This window comes from Oncorhynchus masou, chromosome 12, assembly GCF_036934945.1.
Source record: "Oncorhynchus masou masou isolate Uvic2021 chromosome 12, UVic_Omas_1.1, whole genome shotgun sequence".
In the NCBI taxonomy this organism is placed as follows: domain Eukaryota; kingdom Metazoa; phylum Chordata; class Actinopteri; order Salmoniformes; family Salmonidae; genus Oncorhynchus; species Oncorhynchus masou.
In genome coordinates, this window is record NC_088223.1 from 76,979,865 (window position 1) to 77,000,506 (window position 20,642).

General features: G+C 41.4%; 1 protein-coding gene across 1 annotated transcript; it reads right to left on the reverse strand.

Moving 5' to 3' along the window:
• Window positions 1–17,368: 17,368 nt before the first annotated feature.
• nccrp1 (P1, F-box associated domain containing) lies at window positions 17,369–20,115 on the reverse strand. Its single transcript, XM_064981989.1, has 6 exons — window positions 19,928–20,115; window positions 19,167–19,247; window positions 18,932–19,028; window positions 18,211–18,306; window positions 17,798–17,936; window positions 17,369–17,679 (listed from the first exon to the last, which is right to left on the reverse strand). Exons 1-6 carry the CDS (start codon window positions 20,067–20,069, stop codon window positions 17,533–17,535), a joined length of 702 nt encoding a protein of 233 aa, XP_064838061.1. The 5' UTR covers window positions 20,070–20,115; the 3' UTR covers window positions 17,369–17,532.
• Between the last annotated feature and the right edge of the window lie 527 nt (window positions 20,116–20,642).

Consider the following 20,642-nt stretch of genomic DNA (forward strand, 5'->3'; position numbering starts at 1 on the left):
AGACCGTTATGACACAAAACCGGTTTAAGCACAAAGTGATGTCCTTACACTATAAAAACAATTCATCCGGATGGCCAGAGTTAATTCATACGGATTCAACCCATAATCATGTTGTGTGTGGAAAATAGGTAACAGTTTACAATTTAATTTATGAATACTAGTTACAAATGAGGGAATTAAATATTTTAAACAAGACAAGTCAGATTAAACAAGTCAGATTATATCATATATTAATACATAGCAGTGCCTTTTGAAGCCATTCCAAGCCACTCTTTGAATTCAGGGCAACAATTTAGTCAGAACAACAAAGTGTTGAACAAAAGCGCAGAGGCAGCCAGTAGGCCCTCACAGACAAAGCTATAGACACTGAATGAAAACAAAACAGGCACCCTAACACACACACACACAGTTTCTGTTTGGGACCAGGCTAATAATACCCAACAATAAGCACCTCATTCCCAGTACCAGAGAGAGTACTCCCCATGACCGCGCTACTCTGTCCCACTACCACCGCTAACTTCCCAATAGGAAACACACCACTTTGTCCTGCTATGTAGGACAGCCTTGAAGCATGCCCAATTCACATTTGTAGCCAGTAAAGCCAACCTTCAATACTTTTCCATCATAATCAATATTCTAAACCATGGTAATACTAACTGTTCATAGAAACAAAGCTATGAATGCTTTTTTTGTTATTGGATATGCTGCGATTTCTCCACCTTCATTATAAGCGAACATAGAGAGACAGTGAAAGTGGAAGATCTCATATAGTTAGGAGATAGATAGGGAGTACATCAATCATCAAGGGAATCCATCAATCATCCATCAATCATCAATCCACCTGTGCCTGATGAAACAGTCTGTTAGACAGTGTGTCCGATAGCCTATATGGCTCATCTAATGACTGATCCAGTATGTGTGTTAGAGAACCGTATGGCCCCTTCTTCATCTTCCTCCACTTTACCCAAGTGGGACGTGCTACAATACTGAAGCATTGGTTTACTTCTGACGACACATGCGAAGGGGCAGGGATGTGCACAGACCTTTCAGGGGGCAGATGCTCAAAATTAATATCTCGTAATTAATATCTCAAAATTTATAACATATTAACTGCCTCTGTACCGAAAATTCTAAGTAAACTAGTTACAGTGCCTTTTATAATACATGATTGACAATGGGAAAAGAGGGTAGCCTATCAGCTGATAATTGATGTCGATGACTGATGTAAAGCCAGCTCGATAATTTATTTATCTTCACTGCTCTTTAATAATAACTTCATAATATAGCCTAATATTCATAATCTTCCAACTCTTGATATATGGCTGGCTGACTCGTCGCATGTGTAGATATTTAACACTGTACATGGTGGTTAACTACTGAGGGAATTATTTTTAAATATTTGGAATTATTTTTAAATATTTGATATGAATTTTTCTCTCGTCAATAGTTATTGAACCAAGCGTGCATGACTATTAAAATTATGTATTGGAGAAAAATCAACTGTTTTTTTGTTGTTGAAATTTCTATATATACAACCATTCAAAAGTTTGGGGTCACTTAGAAATGTCCTTGTTTTTGAAAGAAAAGCTAATTTTTCGTCCATTAAAATAACATCAAATTGATCCGAAATACAGTGTAGACATTGTTAATGTTGTAATTACTATTGTAGTTGTAAACGGCAGACTTTTAATGGAATATCTACATAGGAGTACAGAGGCCCAATATCAGCAACCATCAATCCTGTGTTCCAATGGCACATTGTGTTAGCTAATCCAAGTTTATCATTTTAAAAGGCTAATGAAGTGTGAAGAGGCAACTCCGGGATGCTGGTCTTCTAGGCAGAGTTGCAAAGAAAAAGCCATATCTCAGACTGGCCAAGAAAAGGAAAAGATTAAGATGGGCAAAAGAACACAGACACTGGCTAGAAGGCCAGCATCCCGGAGTCGCCTCTTCACTGCTGACGTTGAGACTGGTGTTTTGCAGGTACTATTTAATGAAGCTGCCAGTTGAAGAGGCGTCTGTTTCTCAAACTAGACACACTAATGTACTTGTCCTCTTGCTCAGTTGTGCACCGGGCCTCCCACTCCTCTTTCTATTCTGGGTAGAGCCAGTTCGCTCATGTGCAAGAAAGTTTTTCTGAAATTAACCACTTAATTGCGGCAAAGTTGGTGGACAGCTCGTTTTCTGACCGCAGAATTTCAGTGTGCTACCAAGTTATGGCCAGTGGGCAACAAGGAGAAGATGAAACCGGAGATATCCACTTTCTACCCGCATCTTGAGCTGCACATTGGGAAGATGGAACTTTCTTTATTGAAATCACTCTACAAGAACAACCTGCAGGAGGCCTTGTCTCAAAATAATCATCACCACTCTGATGACAACTGCCAAGTCAGAGAGACATTTTTCCAGCCTTAAGGATAAAAACCTTTACAAGCATCACCATGGGCCAGAAAATGTTGAATGCATTGGCCATGCTGTCAATCCAGCATGACGTCATCAGAGAATGCCAGACTTTCATGACAAAATAATTGAGAAGTTTGCCAACAAGAAGGATCGCCGTGCCACCTTCCTGTTCAAGTCAGCACAACAACGGTATGTCTAATAATATGTCTTGTATGTTGCTGTATAAGTGATATAATATGCCAGGGAGATATGTATACTGTAGCTAAGAAAGTTATTCTAAGTTTAGGTTGTGTAGTAAGCTGTTATTAGCCTATGGTCCCTCTCTGCCTCAAAACTTAGCCTAATGTTCTGACCTGGTGGTGCACATGTTGTCTATAGCCTGTTTTAGAGAAATATTGTAAGAGCTTTCATTGTCTGTTTATGTGCCCCTGTTATTTAGCCTACTGACTTGTTGTACGGGGAGAATACTGCAAGAACGTCCCATGTTCTGAATTCTGACATTGTCCATTTCTAAAGTGCTGAAAAGATAGGCATATAGGCTACGTCCGTCAGCTCGCTCAGGTCTGAATCGAAATCACGGCTTGCTTCTTATATGCTCATCGTTTCCTTCTCATGCCATAGTTTTTAAATGACTTAAATACAGTACCAGTCAAAATTTGGACACAACTACTCATTCCAAGGTTTTTCTCTATTTTTACTATTTTCTATATTGTAAAATAATATTGAAGACATTAAAACTATGAAATAACACATTTGGAATCATGTAGTAACCAAAAAAGTGTTAAATATTTGAGATTCTTCAAAGTAGCCACCCTTTGCCTGATGACAGCTTTGCACACTCTTGGCATTCTCTCAACCAGCTTCATAAGGTAGTCACCTGGAATACATTTCAATTAACCGGTGTGCCTTGTTAAAAGTTCATTTGTGGAATTTATTTCCTTCTAAATGTGTTTGAACCAATCAGTTGTGTTGTGACAAGGTTGGGATGGTATAAAAGCCCAAGTCCATATTTACGCAAGAACAGCGAAAATAAGCAAAGAGATACGACAGTCCATCATTACTTTAAGACATGAAGGTCAGTCAATGCAGACAATTTCAAGAACCTTGAACGTTTCTTTAAGTGCAATCGCAAAACCTTCAAGTGCTATGATGAAACGGGCTCTCATGAGACCTGCTACAGGAAAGGAAGATGCAAAGTTACCTCTGCTGCAGAGGATAAGTTCATTAGAGTTAACTGCACCTCAGATTTCAGCCCAAATAAATGCTTCACAGAGTTCAAGTAACAGACACATCTCAACACTAACTATTCAGAGGAGACTGCGTGAATCAGGCCTTCATGGTCAAATATCTGCAAAGAAACTATTACTAAAGGACACCATAAGAAGAAGAGACTTGCTTGGGCCGAGAACACAAGCAATGGACATTAGACCGGTGGAAATCTGTCCTTTGGTCTGATGAGTCCAAATTTGAGATTTTTTCATTTCAACTGCTGTGTCTTTGTGAGACGCAGAGTAGGTGAACTACATGTGTAGTTCCCACCATGAAGCATGGAGGAGGAGGTGTGATGGTGTGGGGGTGCTTTGCTAGTGACACTGTAAGTGATCTATTTAGAAATCAATGCACACTTAACCAGCAAGGCTACCACAGCATTCTGCAGCGATATGCCATCCCATCTGGTTTGTGCTAGTGGGAGTATCATTTGTTTCTCAACAGGATAATGACCCAACACACCTCCAGGCTGTGTAAGGGCTATTTGACCAAGAAGGAGAGTGATGGAGTGCTGTATCAGATGACCTGGCCTCCACAATCACCCAACCTTAACTGAATTGAGATGGTTTGGGATGATTTGGACTGCAGACTGCCAGCAAGCACTCAGCATTTGTGGGAACTCCTTCAAGACTGCTGGAAAAGCATTCCTCGTGAAGCTGGTTGAGAGAATGCCAAGAGTGTGCAAAGCTGTCATCAAGGAAAAGGGTGGCTACTTTGAATATTCTAAAATATTAAATATCTTTTGATTTGTTGAAAAAAAAACAGGTTACTAGATGATTCCATATGTGTTATTTCATAGTTTGATGTCTTCATTATTATTCTACAATGTAGAAAATAGTAAAAAATAAAGAAAAACCCTTGAATGAGTAGGTGTCCAACTTTTGACTGGTACTGTAGGTCTCTCTCATTAGCATCTTATACATCATTTTGGGCAATGTTAGAATGATGCATGTCATTGTTTTGCTTACTTTGTGTATTATAATTATCTCATGTGCTTTTCTCCACAAGGAGGGGATACTATATAATGGTGTTGGGTCTATAACCCTGTTTACCAGTGATAATCTCTTCCCATTCAAATATTTTTATTCAACAAAAACTTCAGTAATAGACCCATGTAATTCCAGTTCATATTGCGAGGGTCGCTTTGTTTGAGCAATGCACTGTCTGTGTGTTAGTATATTGTCTATAAAAGTGGATCAGTGTGATTGATTTTCCTTCCTTTTTAGACCACAAAATAAAATACTTCAAATGGTAGGCTAACCACCCTGTCTGTGAATCTAACCACCCTGTCTGTGACTTAAAGAAGACTAAAATTAAAGTACTCAACATGTTGCTTGAATTTATCTGAACTAACATCTATCTGAATTTCTGTTACTTTCCATTTTGAAAGTACTGAACGAATAGGCCGAGTCAATGTGCGTGGGTACAGGTTAGTCAAGGTAATTGGTGCTTACCGGAGAGAGAGAGGGACCGGGCAGGCACCGTGTTATGCGATGGAGCGCACAGTCTCCCCAGTGTGTGTGCATAGCCCCGTACATTCCAGCTTCTCATATCAGCCGGGCTAGAGTGGGCATCGAGCCAGCTGCCATGAAGCCGGCTTTACGCATCTGGTCTCCAGTGCGTCTCCTCGGGCCGGCGTACATAGCACCAGCCTTACGCATGGGGTCCCCAGTTCGCCAGCACAGCCCAGTGAGGGCTATTCCACCTCGCCGCACTGGCCTGACTACCGGGAGCATTCAACCAGGTAAGGTTGGGCAGGCTCAGTGCTCAAGAGCTCCAGTGTGCCTGCACGGTCCGGTCTATCCAGTGCCACCTCCACGCACCGGCCCTCCTCCCCCGCAAAAGGCTGTCTCTCCGTCTTCTGCCTACAGGTGCTGCTGCCTGTCCAGAGCTGCCAGAGCCTTCCTCTTGTCCTGAGCTGCTAGAGTCTCCCGTCTGTCCTGAGCTGCTAAAGTCTCCCGTCTGTCCTGAGCTGCTAGAGCCGCCAGTCTGTCCTGAGCTGTCAGAGCCGCCAGTCTGTCCTGAGCTGTCAGAGCCGCCAGTCTGTCCTGAGCCGTCAGAGACGCCAGTCTGTCCTGAGCCGTCAGTCAGCCAGGAGCCGTCAACCAGGAGCCGCCAGAGCAGTCAGTCAGCCAGGAGCCACCAGAGCCGTCAGTCAGCCAGGACCTGCCAGAGCCGCCAGTCAGCCAGGACTTGCCAGAGCCGTCAGTCAGCCACGACCTGCCAGAGCCGTCAGCCAGCCAGGACCTGCCAGAGCCGTCAGCCAGCCAGGAGCTGCCAGAGCCGCCTGTCACATCGGCGATGCCGGAATCGCCCTTCACTCCCGTCCATTCGAGACCCGTGGCGTGGGTCCCCAGTCCAAGGTTGCCGGTGAGGGTCGCAGCTCTAAAGAGGCCACGGAGGGGGGCTAAGAGGCGCACTAAAACTATGGTGAAGTGGAGTCCACGTCCCGCGCCAGAGCCGCCACCACAGACAGACGCCCACCCAGACACTCCCCTATAGGTTCAGGTTTTGCGGCCGGAGTCCGCACCTTTGGGGGGGTACTGTCACGTTCTGACCTTTATTTCCTTTGTTTTGTCTGTATTTAGTATGGACAGGGCGTGAGATGGGGTGGGCAGTCTGTTTGTTTTTCTATGTTGGTTTTTGTGTTCAGCCTAGTATGGTTCTCAATCAGAGGCAGGTGTCATTAGTTGTCTCTGATTGAGAATCATACTTAGGTAGCCAGGGTTTCACTGTTGGTTTGTGGGTGTTTGTTTCCGTGTGAGTGTTTGTCGCCACACGGTACTGTTTCGGTTTTCGTTTTCATCACGTTTATTGTTTTGTATTTTAGTGTTCAGTTCGTTTTTAATAAATCGTCATGAACACTTACCACGCTGCATCTTGGTCCGATCCTTAATCCCTTCAGACGAAGAGGAAATCTGCCGTTACAGAAACACACAAACTTCACGACGTCACAACGAGTTGGGGGCAGTGGCTTCAGAACAATAACGACAACTGTATACAAAAAAATAACAAATTATACCACTACCCAAAAGGGCAATTGGGAGGGCAAAGGGGCAGGTGATCGGGCACAGGTAGACCCAATCTGTGCTCATACCTGCGAAGGGGGAGGGTCGCGTTTCAGTGAGCTTTAGTGGTATATTGCATGGGGTTTAGCTGAGGATATTGTTTTCAACCGTCAATTATTATAATTAGCTCATGTGCTTTTCTCCACAAGCAGGGGATGCTATATAATGTTGTTGGGTCTGTAACCCTGTTTGCCAGTGACAGTCTCTTCCCATTCAAAATATATGAAATAACAGAATGCGCTGATTACAAAAAACATAGAATGACAAAGCAGGTAAACGTCATCCTAAATATATACCATCAACTTAGTGAATACCATTTGTGTTTAATATGTGGGTTTTAGCATGAAATATTCTTTGTATTTTTTTATTACAAACTTTTATTTATTTAAACTATGTCAATATGCATTTGCTGTCAATGTTTTTGCGTCAAACTGGTGGCAGTCCTGAAAAAGTTTCAGAGTGAAAATAATGCCATTGTTGATTAGATGCTTTTTAAAAAAATAATTAGGCCATTTTCTCTTGAACCATATAGTCTATCTACTCAAAACTTATTGAAGATATGGGCACAGATATAATAAATGAATACTATTATAAATGAATACTATATAGAAATACATCAAAGTATAAATTACCAAACATATGATAGATTGCCAAAGATTTTCTGTTAATTACAAAAAATTACTGAAGATTCCAGTAACTTTGGTAAATTACCGGTAGCTTTGCAACCCTAACCTAGACCCATACATGCAACAGTATCTTTTGTGCTTTTGACAATGATTTTACATGAGGCCTAATTCACATGATATGCCTAAATACCACTAGCCTAATAAATAATCACAATTTTATTTTGATTATTTGTTTAACCTACATCATGTTATTTCAAGTTATCCCTTTGGAGTGCAATATCACATTGTTAAAAAAAGATCCCTAAATTGGGCATGCAATTGACAGCATCTAAGACCTAGGGGACTGTTCCCAAACGTTTTTGCCCATGACCACAACCATGTGAAGAAAAATACGGAATTAACAGCCAATGTAAACCGTTTTTATTTGGAGCTATGGCAGTCAAATGACAAACATACTGATGCGAGTTACAAAGTAATGACGTGAGTTACAAATATATATATAAAAATAAACCTTCAGGATTTTGGAAATTCCTCCTGCGGTGAACTCTAGCTTGGGAACTGCTGGCCTTGGGTGTCTCGTAAAACGCCCTCTGCCTGTAATTCTCACAGAAACCACATTCTGTCACACTTTACCTGGCTGCCACTAGTCTTTCTCAACTAAAAATGTAATCTGTCTCATCTCAACATTTTTAAGTCAACAAAACAATTTTGAGTTAAATGTATCTAATATGTTGTCATTTAGAAAAAAAAATATATAAAATCTAATCAAGTTAGATCTATAAGCTTTTTTATTTGTAACCCCCTGTAAAGACTGGATTTAATTTATTATGTGTGGCAATACTCATGTCCGCGTTCCTGAAATGACCGCGTCCACGTACAGAGTGGCACCAAGTACACTGCTCAAAAAAATAATGGGAACACTTAAACAACACAATGTAACTCCAAGTCAATCACACTTCTGTGAAATCAAACTGTCCACTTAGGAAGCAACACTGATTGACAATCAATTTCATATGCTGTTGTGCAACTGGAATAGACAACAGGTGGAAATTATAGGCAATTAGCAAGACACCCCCAATAAAGGAGTGGTTCTGCAGGTGGTGACCACAGACCACTTCTCAGTTCCTATGCTTCCTGGCTGATGTTTGGTCACTTTTGAATGCTGGCGGTGCGTTCACTCTAGTGGTAGCATGAGACGGAGTCTACAACCCACACAAGTGGCTCAGGTAGTGCAGCTCATCCAGGATGGGACATCAATGCGAGCTGTGGCAAGACGTTTTGCTGTGTCTGTCAGCGTAGTGTCCAGAACATGGAGGCGCTACCAGGAGGACAGGCCAAGTACATCAGGAGACGTGGAGGAGGCCGTAGGAGGGCAACAACCCAGCAGCAGGACCGCTACCTCCGCCTTTGTGCAAGGAGGAGCAGGAGCACTGCCAGAGCCCTGCAAAATGACCTCCAGCAGGCCACAAATGTGCATGTGTCTGCTCAAAAGGTCAGAAACAGACTCCATGAGGGTGGTATGAGGGCCCGACGTCCACAGGTGGGGGTTGTGCTTACAGCCCAACACCGTGCAGGACGTTTGGCATTTGCCAGAGAACACCAAGACTGGCAAATTCGCCACTGGCGCCCTGTGCTCTTCACAGATGAAAGCAGGTTCACACTGAGCACATGTGAGAGATGTGACAGAGTCTGGAGATGCCGTGGAGAACGTTCTGCTGCCTGCAACATCCTCCAGCATGACCGGTTTGGCGGTGGGTCAGTCATGGTGTGGAATTCTAGACGATTCTGTTCTTCCAACTTTGTGGCAACTGCCCTTTCCTGTTTCTGCATGACAATGCACCCGTGCACAAAGTAAATCTGTACAGCAATGGTTTGTCGAGATCGGTATGGTAGAACTTGACTAGCCTGCACAGAGCCCTGACCTCAACCCCATCAAACACCTTTGAGATTAACTGGAACGCAGAGTGCAAGCCAGGCCTAATTGCCCAATATTAGTGCCCGATCTCACTAATGCTCTTCTGGCTGAATGGACACCAGTCCCCGGAGCAATGTTCCATCATCTAGTGGAAAGCCTTCCCAGAAGAGTGAAGGCTGTTTTGGCAGCAAAGGGGAATCCAACTCCATATTATTGCCCCTGATTTTGGAAGGAAATGTTCGATGAGCAGGTGCCCACAACATTTTGGTCATGTAGTGTATAATGTTATTGTACCAGTTTCAAACTAGCTTCAGCTTTCTAGGGTTCTAGGTTGGGAAAGCACCCCCTGAAAGATCGGAATATCAAGAAAATGTATAACAATTTTTTATTTTAAATGTTCACAAAAGTTTTTAATAGTCCTGTATTAGTGGACAGACTGCATCACTGGCAAAACAAAATTCCTGTGGACAAAACATTAACCAACAACAACAAAAAGTTGCAGTACACCAACCCCCAAACTACTTCACGCAGTTATGCACCTGTCTACAAGGTTTGATACATATTTTATATATGGTTGTACAGTCGTGGCCAAAAGTTGAGAATGACACAAATATTAATTTTCACAAAGTCTGCTACCTCAGTTTGTATGATGGCAATTTGCACATACTCCAGAATGATATGAAGAGTGATCAGATTAATTGCAAAGTCCCTCTTTGCCAAACAAATGAATTGAATCCCCCAAAAACATTTCCACTGCATTTCAGCCCTGCCACAAAAGGACATTGTGTCAGTGAATCTCTCGTTAACACAGGTGTGAGTGTTGACGAGGACAAGGCTGGAGATCACTCTGTCATGCTGATTGAGTTCGAATAACAGACAGGAAGCTTCAAGAGGGTGGTGCTTGGAATCATTGTTCTTCCTCTGTCAACCATGGTTACCTGCAAGGAAACACGTGCCGTCATCATTGCTTTGCACAAAAAGGGCTTCACGGGCAAGGATATTGCTGCCAGTAAGATTGCACCTAAATCAACCATTTATCGGATCATCAAGAACTTCAAGGAGAGCAGATCAATTGTTGTGAAGAAGGCTTCAGGGCACCCAAGAAAGTCCAGCAAGCGCCAGGACCATCTCCTAAAGTTGATTCAGCTGCGGGATCGGGGCACCACCATTACAGAGCTTGCTCAGGAATGGCAGCAGGCAGGTGTGAGTGCATCTGCACGCACAGTGAGGCGGAGACTTTTGGAGGATGGCCTGGTGTCAAGAAGGGCAGCAAAGAAGCCACTTCTCTCCAGGAAAAACATCAGGGACAGACTGATATTCTGCAAAAGGTACAGGGATTGGACTGCTGATTGCTGGGGTCAAGTCATTTTATCTGATGAATCCCCTTTCCAACTGTTTGGGGCATCCGGAAAAAAGCTTGTCCAGAGAAGACAAGGTGAGCGCTACCATCAGTCCTGTGTCATGCCAACAGTAAAGCATCCTGAGACCATTCATGTGTGGGGTTGATTCTCAGCCAAGGGAGTGGGCTCACTCACAATTTTGCCTAAAAACACAGCCATGAATAAAGAATGGTACCAACACATCCTCCGAGAGCAACTTCTCCCAACCATCCAGGAACAGTTTGGTGATGAGCAATGCCTTTTCCAGCATGATGGAGCACTTTGCCATAAGGCAAAAGTGATAACTTATTGGCTCGGGGAACAAAACATTGATATTTTGGGTCCATGGCCAGGAAACTCCCCAGATCTTAACCCCATTGAGAACTTGTGGTCAATCCTCAAGAGGCGGGTGGACAAACAAAAACCCACAAATTCTGACAAACTCCAAGCATTGATTATGCAAGACTGGGCTTCCATCAGTCAGGATGTGGCCCAGAAGTTAATTGACAGCATGCCAGGGCGGATTGCAGAGGTCTTGAAAAAGAAAGGTCAACAATTAAAATATTGACTCTTTGCATCAACTTCATGAAATGCTTGTAATTATACTTCAGTATTCCATAGTAACATCTGACCAAATCTAAAGACACTGAAGCAGCAAACTTTGTGGAAATGAATGTGTCATTCTCAAAATGTTTAGCCACGACTGTACAATTGAATAAGACAAATAAATAATCAACGGTATTGCAAATCATTTGCACATTTTTAAGTTGTAATATTTTTCCTGTTAACAATTCATCTCAGGGTTTTAATTTAGGTCAAGGATTATTATGTTGTCCTCTTGGGTCCTTTGTGATAATTGCTATGTCCTTAAATTTACCTTTCATTTTAATCTATTTTTTACCATTATCTTTTGTGTTAATGAATTCCACTAACGTGGAGGAAAAAGGTAATTGTATTCCATTGTGTGGGTGTATCATAGTTTTGTAATGACCCTGGGAGGTCATTACAGTATGTATTATAGGTTATTATAAGCTAGTAATAACCTATGAAGTGTTTGTGGTTATTAGGTGGAGGCACCGCATTATTCTATACACGGTACACATATATTCTTATTGTATATTTTTCCCCTGTATCATCCATGGGCATACTGCCTCATGGTAATACACATACAGTGTCCTGTAGGCCGACATGCTACCATATACACCCCCGTTGTTGACTATTGCCTCACCTATATACAGTATAGGCCCCACCTGATATAAGACCCGGGTTCTCTCTCTATCAGTACTAGCCTAGTTAGTCATAAAAAAAGCTGCCTGAATAAAGAGGGTCACATATACAAAACATTTAGAACACCTGCACTTTCCATGACAGACTGACCAGGGGAATCCATTTGGAAGCTGGCCAGATTGGGAATTTAGCCAGGACACTAGGTTTAACACCCCAATTCTGTCAGGACAACCATTTAATGTCCCATTCAAAAGACAGCACCCTGCACAGGGCAATGTCCCCAATCACTGCCCTGGGGTATTGGGATGTTTTTTGGGGGACCAGAGGAAAGAGTGCCTCCTACCGGCCCTCCAACACCATTTCCAGCATCAGGTCTCCCAACCAGGGACCGATCAGGACCAACCCTGCTTAGCTTCAGTGGCATTAGTAATCGATCAAAATTATACTTCAAGGAAAATGTTTTTTTTATATATACTGAACAAAGATATAAATGCAAAATGCAACAATTTCAAAGATTTTGCTGAATTACAGTTCATAAGGAAATCAGTCATTTTAAATAAATAAATTAGGCCCGAATCGAGGGATTTCACATAACTGGGCAGGGGCACAGCCATGGGTGGGACTGGGAGGGAATGGGCCCACCCCACTGTAGAGCCAGGCCCAGCCAATCAGATTTTTTTCCCCCAACAAAATGATTTTATGACAGACAGAAATACTCCTTGACAAAGGATAAAATCCTCACTAACAGGGATGTAAACAAATTTGCACACAAGTTGAGAGAAATACGTTTTTTCGTGCGTATGGAACATTTTTGGGATCTTTTATTTCAGCTCATGAAACATGACCAACATTTATATTTTTGTTCAGTGTATATACAGTACCAGTCGAAGTTTGGACACACCTAATCATTCAAGGGTTTTTCTTTATTTTCACTATTGAAGGCATTAAAAATACAAAAAAACACATTTGGAATCATGTAGTAACCAAAAAAGTGTTAAATATTTGAGATTCTTCAAAGTAGCCACCCTTTGCCTTGATAACAGCTTTACACACTCTTGGCATTCTCTCAACCAGCTTCATGAGGTAGTCACCTGGAATGCATTTCAATTAACAGGTGTGCCTTGTTAAAAGTTCATTTGTGGAATTCCTTTCCTTCTAAATGTGTTTGAGCCAATCAGTTGTGTTGTGACAAGGTAGGGGTGGTATATGGAAGATAGCCCTATTTGGTAAAAGACCAAGTCCATATTAGGGCAAGAACAGCTCAAATAAGCAAAGAGAAACGACAGTCCATCATTACTTTAACACATGAAGGTCAGTCAATTCAGAACATTTCTATAACTTTGGCAGTTTCTTCAAGTGCAGTCGCAAAAACCATCAAGCTCTATGATGAAACAGGCTCTCATGAGGACCGCCTTAGGAAAGGAAGACGCAGTTACCTCTGATACAGATGATAAGTTAGAGTTAACTGCACCTCAGATTGCAGCCCAAATAAATCCTTCACAGAGATCAAGTAACAGACATCTCAACATCAACTGTTCAGAGGAGACTCTGAATCAGGCCTTCATGGTTGAATTGATGAAAAAAAAACTGCTAAAGGAAACCAATAAGAAGAGATTTACTTGGGCCAAGAAACACGAGCAATGGACATTAGACCGGTCTAATGAGTCTAAATTTGAGATTTTTGGATCCATCTGCTGTGTCTTTGTGAGATGCAGAGTAGGTGAATGGATGATCTCTGCGTGTGCGGTTCCCACCATGAAGCATGGAGGTGTGACACTGTTAGTGATTTATTTGGAATTCAAGGGACACTTAACCAGTATGGTTACCACAGCATTCTGCAGCAATACGTCATCCCATCTGGTGGGACTATCATTTGTTTTTCAACGGGACAATGACCCAACACACCGCCAGGCTATGTAAGGGCTATTTGACCAAGAAGTAGAGTGATGGATCAGATGACCTGGCCTCCACAATCACTTTCACTTTTTCTTTGGTGCGCCTGGACCATTCACAGTTGAGCTCGCTCAGTTTCCCTCAACACTGATTGACAAATTTTGTATACTTTTTGTCGTCAAGGGAGGCCAGATGCTCGCTGGCTTCCCTTGCCTTCAATGCTATGGGCGGCAACAATGTCATAGTGGTTTGGTTCAGACAGCATCGGATAGATGGCCTACACGTAGAGACAGAGAGGTGCTGTTTCACTCGCTCGGATGCTTTCTCCTGTGAGATGCATTCAGCCTTGTGACATGAAGGGAAATTATGAAACACAGAAACAAATATGTATTATTATTGCATTTTTTCTTGGTCAATTTTGGGGGAAGCCTTGGCATCCATCAATACACGCCACTGATAAATGCATTTCTATAGCGTTCAAAATATTTTTTACAATGGTAGGAGATTGCCAAGAAGGCGACATGGTGGCTTCAACACAGCACCCCCTATATGTATTCTAGTGTATATATAAATCATTGAACATACCCATAAGTGGTCGTGTCTAATGTTGTCAAACATTTTATGTAACATTATCACAAGTGACTTGATACCTACTGTGACAAAAGTGATTTAGGGTTGCTGAACGGGTTGGTTGATAACGGTAATATTAACAGAATTCCACTTTTAACAAGCTTTGTATCATTCAGTGCAATATCACATTATTCAAAACATCAGAATGTGTATATAAAAAGGGGGTTATGCATGCCAACATACAGTATATGTTAGCCGAAAATGATAGACGCTTTACCATTGCAACATTTGATGTACAGTCACACTCACTGTGGTTGTTTGAAGTGCGCTATGAGTTTACAGCTGACGATGCCTCATCGTGATTGGTTATTCCCCACAATTTGCAATAACGCCAATAAGCGTCATCACGGACTTTCCTTTGCGGTACATCAAACTGTCGTGATTACCAGCTGAGAAACTTTTATGAGTCGATTTTACTCCTAACGCGGCAGTGTCTTACAGTTTTAATCAAACGTGTACAAATATTTTTTCGGAACCGAGTCCACAAGCCACAGAACTCCGTGGCCTTTTGCAAAACAGTAAATGCTTATTTTTTTTCTTTTTAATGTAGTTGCCTTCTCAAAACAAATTCATTAATCAAAACTATTATACACTCAAAATTGCAAATACATTCATCAAAAGAACATGACTGCCTGCAAAAAGAGTAATGCAACCATACTTATCTCTCGGGTCCAAGCAAACAAAACAGAAAAAAATCCAAGTAGATCAATGCATATTCTTTGCCGTCACAAAATCATGATGATCGAAATTGAAAGTGCAACTATCCAAAGGTTCAGAATTATGGGCAAAAGCACATTGTGTGCAATATTCATTCACTGGTATAATCACAATCCAAATCCATGTAATCAATATAGTTTTTTTTCTCATAGTTTTGTAGACTTTACATTGGCATACAGAAACACAATCCACAGTAGAAATAAGGAAAGGTGAAGAAAATGAAGGAACACAATTGATATGATTGTATAGGCCACAACCCACACCAATGCAAAGCTCTAAAATGAAAGTTCACAATGTTGGAGATGACTTAAGTAACCCAACTACATTTTCTACCTCTGCATGTCTGCAAAATTGTTTTGTTTTTTAAAGCAAACACATTCAATTAGAGTCGCCATTGCCTAGATATTTCCCTATATTGTACATGTTATGACACTGATGGGGTGATTTTAGAATTGTGCAGTAGTATTTACTGTTTGCCGAAGACAGTGAACACAATTGCACACATTTATCTTCTGATGAAAACAATGTGATAATATTCGGTGAACAAAACACTTCGCAGTGAATTTTGTATTCACTGATACACATTTGTATCAGTGTATCATTTAGCAAAGGGTGGTCTAAGATATGCAAGTCAGGTACAAAGCGAATAAAATTATTATTAGAAGTTAACGTATTTAAACATTTAATCATTGCTGTTCTGCTATACGCGATTGTGAAACTAACATGCATGGACCATCCTAAAACCTACTCTGAGCTGGGAGTTTTTTGTTGTCTTACAACAGATTTTAACCACTGACTGTCTAAATAGGACGCAACAGAATACAATTTAGGCGATAAAGTTGGAAATTGAGTTCACATCACGGACATTACTCACTTATAATAGGCAAATAACGTGGCCTATGCGAATAAGATAATTTGTATTCCATTGAATAAAACTTAAAGTGTAAGATGTAAATGGGAAATGTAGCCAACAATTTAGTAAGCTACTATGTTCTGTGGGTTGACATGACAAAAGGTGTCTGATATTGAAACGTTATATTCTATATAAATTCAAACAGCATGGATAACATGACCACCTGCATTACATTAAACATGTTCAAGCATTGTAAATTCCCAGTCATGACAATTACAATTGCCTAGAATGAACGTAAGCTACGCAGCGACGAGAATCAACAGAGATGCGCACTAGTTGATCTGCTGAACAGTTGATCAAAAATAGCAGATTTACATTAAATTATTGAAATGAAACAATCTGTGTACGCACGCACACATGCTAAAACAAATATTGTGAATAACCGAGAAAAGTACAACGGTCAACTATGAAAAGTATTTGCGTCCACCTGTCATTTATTCTATTAATTCTTACCTCGTCGCCTACGGCCCGTTTCGCCGTAATGCTGACATTGCTTCGAAACAATCAGAACAAGTCCCCAGTAAAACTGTCCTCTTCTTCCCAAACAGGTGGACTCACAGACGCACTTTCCCGTTTACTCACAATCCCCTACTGATGCTGGAATCCATGCGGGTGATCACACACGGCGTAAACTGCGCAACCGCGAAACCGACACGATCATTGGTCATGCAACGAACCCGTCTCTTTACAGCAGAGAATATTGCCGCGTTCACGTGCTAGTTGGAACTTGCATGTTTCCGAAACCTTACTGGTTCTGATGGTACGGAGGCCGCGTTCAACCAGCTAGCAAGTCGAACATAACCGAGTTTAGCTCCGACTAGCACGTGAATGCGGCATATATAGAAGGCCTATGGAAAAAAATAAAAATAATGTTAGTACAAAAGTAGGCCTGTTTAAAGAAGCAAATTAAAGGGAAAGGGGATACCTGGTCAGTTGTACAATAATGCATTCAACTGAAACGTGTCTTCCGCATTTAACCCAACCCCTCTGAATCAAAGTATTAAGTTTAACATTTAGTAGGCTAGGCTACTTATAACAAATGAAGTACTAGAGAACTTACCTTTAATTTCAGAAGAAAATACTTGCATTTAAGTATATACACACCTTTGTTCAGCCCTATTTAAAGTTTGGTCTACATGTTTATACCCTACTTAAATGGAATATTAGTCTACACATTTCTAGTTGCATTTGAGCCTATTAGGGCTATATAATACAGCAGTATGAAGATTGGTCCTCACTGCTGTTGCAGGTCTATTTGTAAATAGCAGACTGAAAAATGTCAAATGATGTGTAATGCAAATGCTTGGTTCTCAACAAGAATATCAACGTTTTTCATTAAAGATGATTTCTTTATTTTCTTTTCAAAAGTGCTTTGTAATGTAGAATATGATCTACATTTCCACTACCAATGACTGACAATATGGACATTGGACACATGGTCCATTGTGGATATCACTTCCAAAGTGTCCATTGTGGTCCTTTAGAAGGTTTTCTATTGGCTGGATTTGCTTGGCTTGACAAGGACAGTACTTCCTGTGACCAGGGTGGGGAAGAACTCCACCATGAACTTGTTCTTCAGTCTATGGAGGAAGTGGACATACCTTACCCCAGGCCCGTAGTCTGAGAACACATGGGACACCTACATAGACAGAAAATGACTTACTGCACAAATAAGTATATAAAATGATCAAACACAATCAGTCTTTCAAGCTAATATGTATAATACAAACTCATAACAAAACATGTCTAGGCCCCACCTCTTTCCAGTTGTGGGAGTATTCACTAAGCTCCTCAGTAGGGCTCATTATGTATTCAGAGATGACCGTCTGTCCATCTGTCCCCAGCAACCTCACCCGCAGCTGGTAGATGGACTCGTGCAGTTGGCTCTCCTCATACCTACAGGGGTCAAAACAGTTCCTATGTTTTAAAAACCAAAACATGAATACAAGGAGGGTCAATCTAAACTAGTGTGTTGCATAATGTTGTGGTTCTGGATAGAGGTAGTGAAACTCTACACTGATTGCAACATTATTGGAAACTGCTGGTATTGCAATTGCCTATTGCTATCTGACTTCAAACGATTCAGTCCCAGATTGTGATGTTGACATAGACACATCATAATGTAGCATGAGTCATGAATGCATGCTTAGGCTGTCAGGTTGAAATTCACCAGTCTTTGATGACGATGTCAGGTTGGAAACCATCCAAAAGCTCGTCCCATACTCCCTCAGCCTTTAGGTCCACTCTTTGCTCCAAGGTAAACCAGCTGAGAACACAGAAACACAGCACCAGTCAGAGATAGCTCCGTATCTATCTACCACCGTCTCTGATAAAACTTGAAGCATTTGGTCTGGTTTACCGGCCACACCCAGATTAAGACTACTCTTGGACAAAAAGCACTTTGAATGAAGAACCTCCAATGAGAATGTTTTAAATTCAGGGAACGCTTATAGAGAAATGTCACAATTTTTAACATCTCCAGCATCACCCCAACTTGTATGAAATTGCACATTTCTATGTTTTGTAGTAAAAAAACAGAGGAAGATAAGTGTTTCCAATTACCTAATCAGTGTACATAGTGTTATTCTAACTAATTATGAGTAGGCATTGCCTACTAATTGCTTGATGATGTCATTGAAACACATCTTCCTCTATATTTTTCACTACAAAACATACAAACACACCATTTCACATGTTGATGTTAGGGTGGTGCTGGAGATGATGAATATGAAGTAGAACATTTTAGACATATTCCATTAATCTGGGTCCAGGAAATGTGCCTTTAGAGGGAGTGGTTATACGACGAGCTTGACTGATAGTGAGGCCTGTGACAAGTTAAAGAGGGGTAGCTCATTTGTACAAAGGTGACAGTTGGTTGTTGCTCATGTCACCTGTAGTTAGGCAGGTAACAGATGGTGACCCCTGGTGGTACGCCGCTGGCATCATAACCAAGGTCCTCTCTGCTGGTGGTCCAGCCAGTATAGTCACCTATAGATTGAAAGATATGAATCATGAAAGGAATTTCACTTAATGTTAAAAATCAATTAGGCCTACTCCTATTGCGTTATGGTCTTATAAATGGAAATAATAGTCAACATTTTCTTCGTGTATTCTGTAACTATGTACCCTCAGGTTCAGAGCGAGGAGGTCCTTCTGGAGGAAACTCTGTCAGTTCACGCTCCGGAGGAGGGGAGTCCTGACTCACACCTGGGTGGGGAAGGAGGAAGACAGAGTCAATATAACAACAAAGGACTTTAACCTACAGCAGTGGTATTCAAAGTCGGGGTTGTGAGTCAACATTTACACAGATATTTCTAAAAATGTAACAAAAGATTAAGAGTACATATTATTGTATGGGCCAATATACAAACATTTGAGAAATACTTTTAAAAACTCAATTTCCTTAGTAAATGTATTTATTGGTTTATTTTCATTTTTTAGTTAAGAGATGAAAATGCAATGAATAAGGTTATTTGTTGATGCAAAAATCGACAATTCCGATTTGAAAAGTGTGTCATTATTTTTGGAGCGTTCGCGAGCAATTATTGCAGAAAAAAATGGGGTCTGGGCTGAAGAAGTTTCAATACCACTGACCTACCCTCTAGTAGTCCAAACAGGTCTTAAATAAAAGGCAAACCAACGATTGATGTTCAAACAATACACTATTTTCTCTACGTCGTAGTGTTCCTGAATTTGTACCATTTAGTTGTTCAAAACCCTTGCCCCTTAAGATAACCCTTGCCTCCTACATATCTAACATAGACTAAGGTACTATGCCAGATCAAGCTTTACTACTTACTATCATTTTTATTCCAGTGAAACCTAAAGACAGCTGATGTAAACATACACCACTTTCAATACAATTCGACAAATTGTGACGTAGGTACCGTGAGGCGCAGGATTCCTCAACAAATTTCGACCGAACGGCTTCGCTTCGTAGACGAACTTCCAATCCACTCCATCGGGCATCGAAATGCCTTTGATATTCCACTCTGTCTCGCATCTTTTTTTCCATTCATTGGTCGCCATTGTGTGATGTGTTCGTATCCAGCGTACAGTGAAACAGGAAGTGTAAAGTCGAAAGCTGCATTTGATAATAGTAGTTTATGCCCCACCCTTAACCTACCTGGAAACACGAAGATTGGTCGCGCAGAAATGAGCGTTTGAATAAGGAAAGTTTGCTCTCGCGACCTCTACAAGCCAGAGTGGCGCAGCGGCCTAAGACACTGCATCTCAGTGCTTGAGGCGTCACTACAGACACCCTGGTTCGAATCCAAGCTGTATCACAACCGGCCGTGATTGGGAGTTGCATAGGGCGGCGCACAATTGGCGCGGGTGTAGGCCGTCATTGTAAATAAAGAATGTGTTCTTAACTGACTTGCCTGGTTAAATAAAAAATGGGTCCTTTCGGCGATAGGAATGTGAGACATATCCACAGTAAAGTGCAATCAGGCTACAACTGTTTAAAGCCCTGATAGTGCGTTCAGATTTACGGTAAAGTACATTAAACATGTATTTTATTCAACATTATGTCTTTGGGAGGTCAGTTGAGGAAACTTTTCTAAATCAAACGCTCATTTCTGACCGACAGAATTCAATGCA

What these genes read in the sequence shown, in the direction of transcription:
- nccrp1 (XM_064981989.1), bottom strand. Translation starts at nt 20,069, where the DNA reads ATGGCGACCAATGAATGGAAAAAAAGATGCGAGACAGAGTGGAATATC. An exon ending in TCCTCGCTCTGAACCTGAGG is followed by an intron (nt 19,029 to 19,166) that starts GTACATAGTTAC and finishes TTCAATCTATAG; the next exon opens with GTGACTATACTGGCTGGACC. An exon ending in TGTTACCTGCCTAACTACAG is followed by an intron (nt 18,307 to 18,931) that starts GTGACATGAGCA and finishes CTGTGTTCTCAG; the next exon opens with CTGGTTTACCTTGGAGCAAA.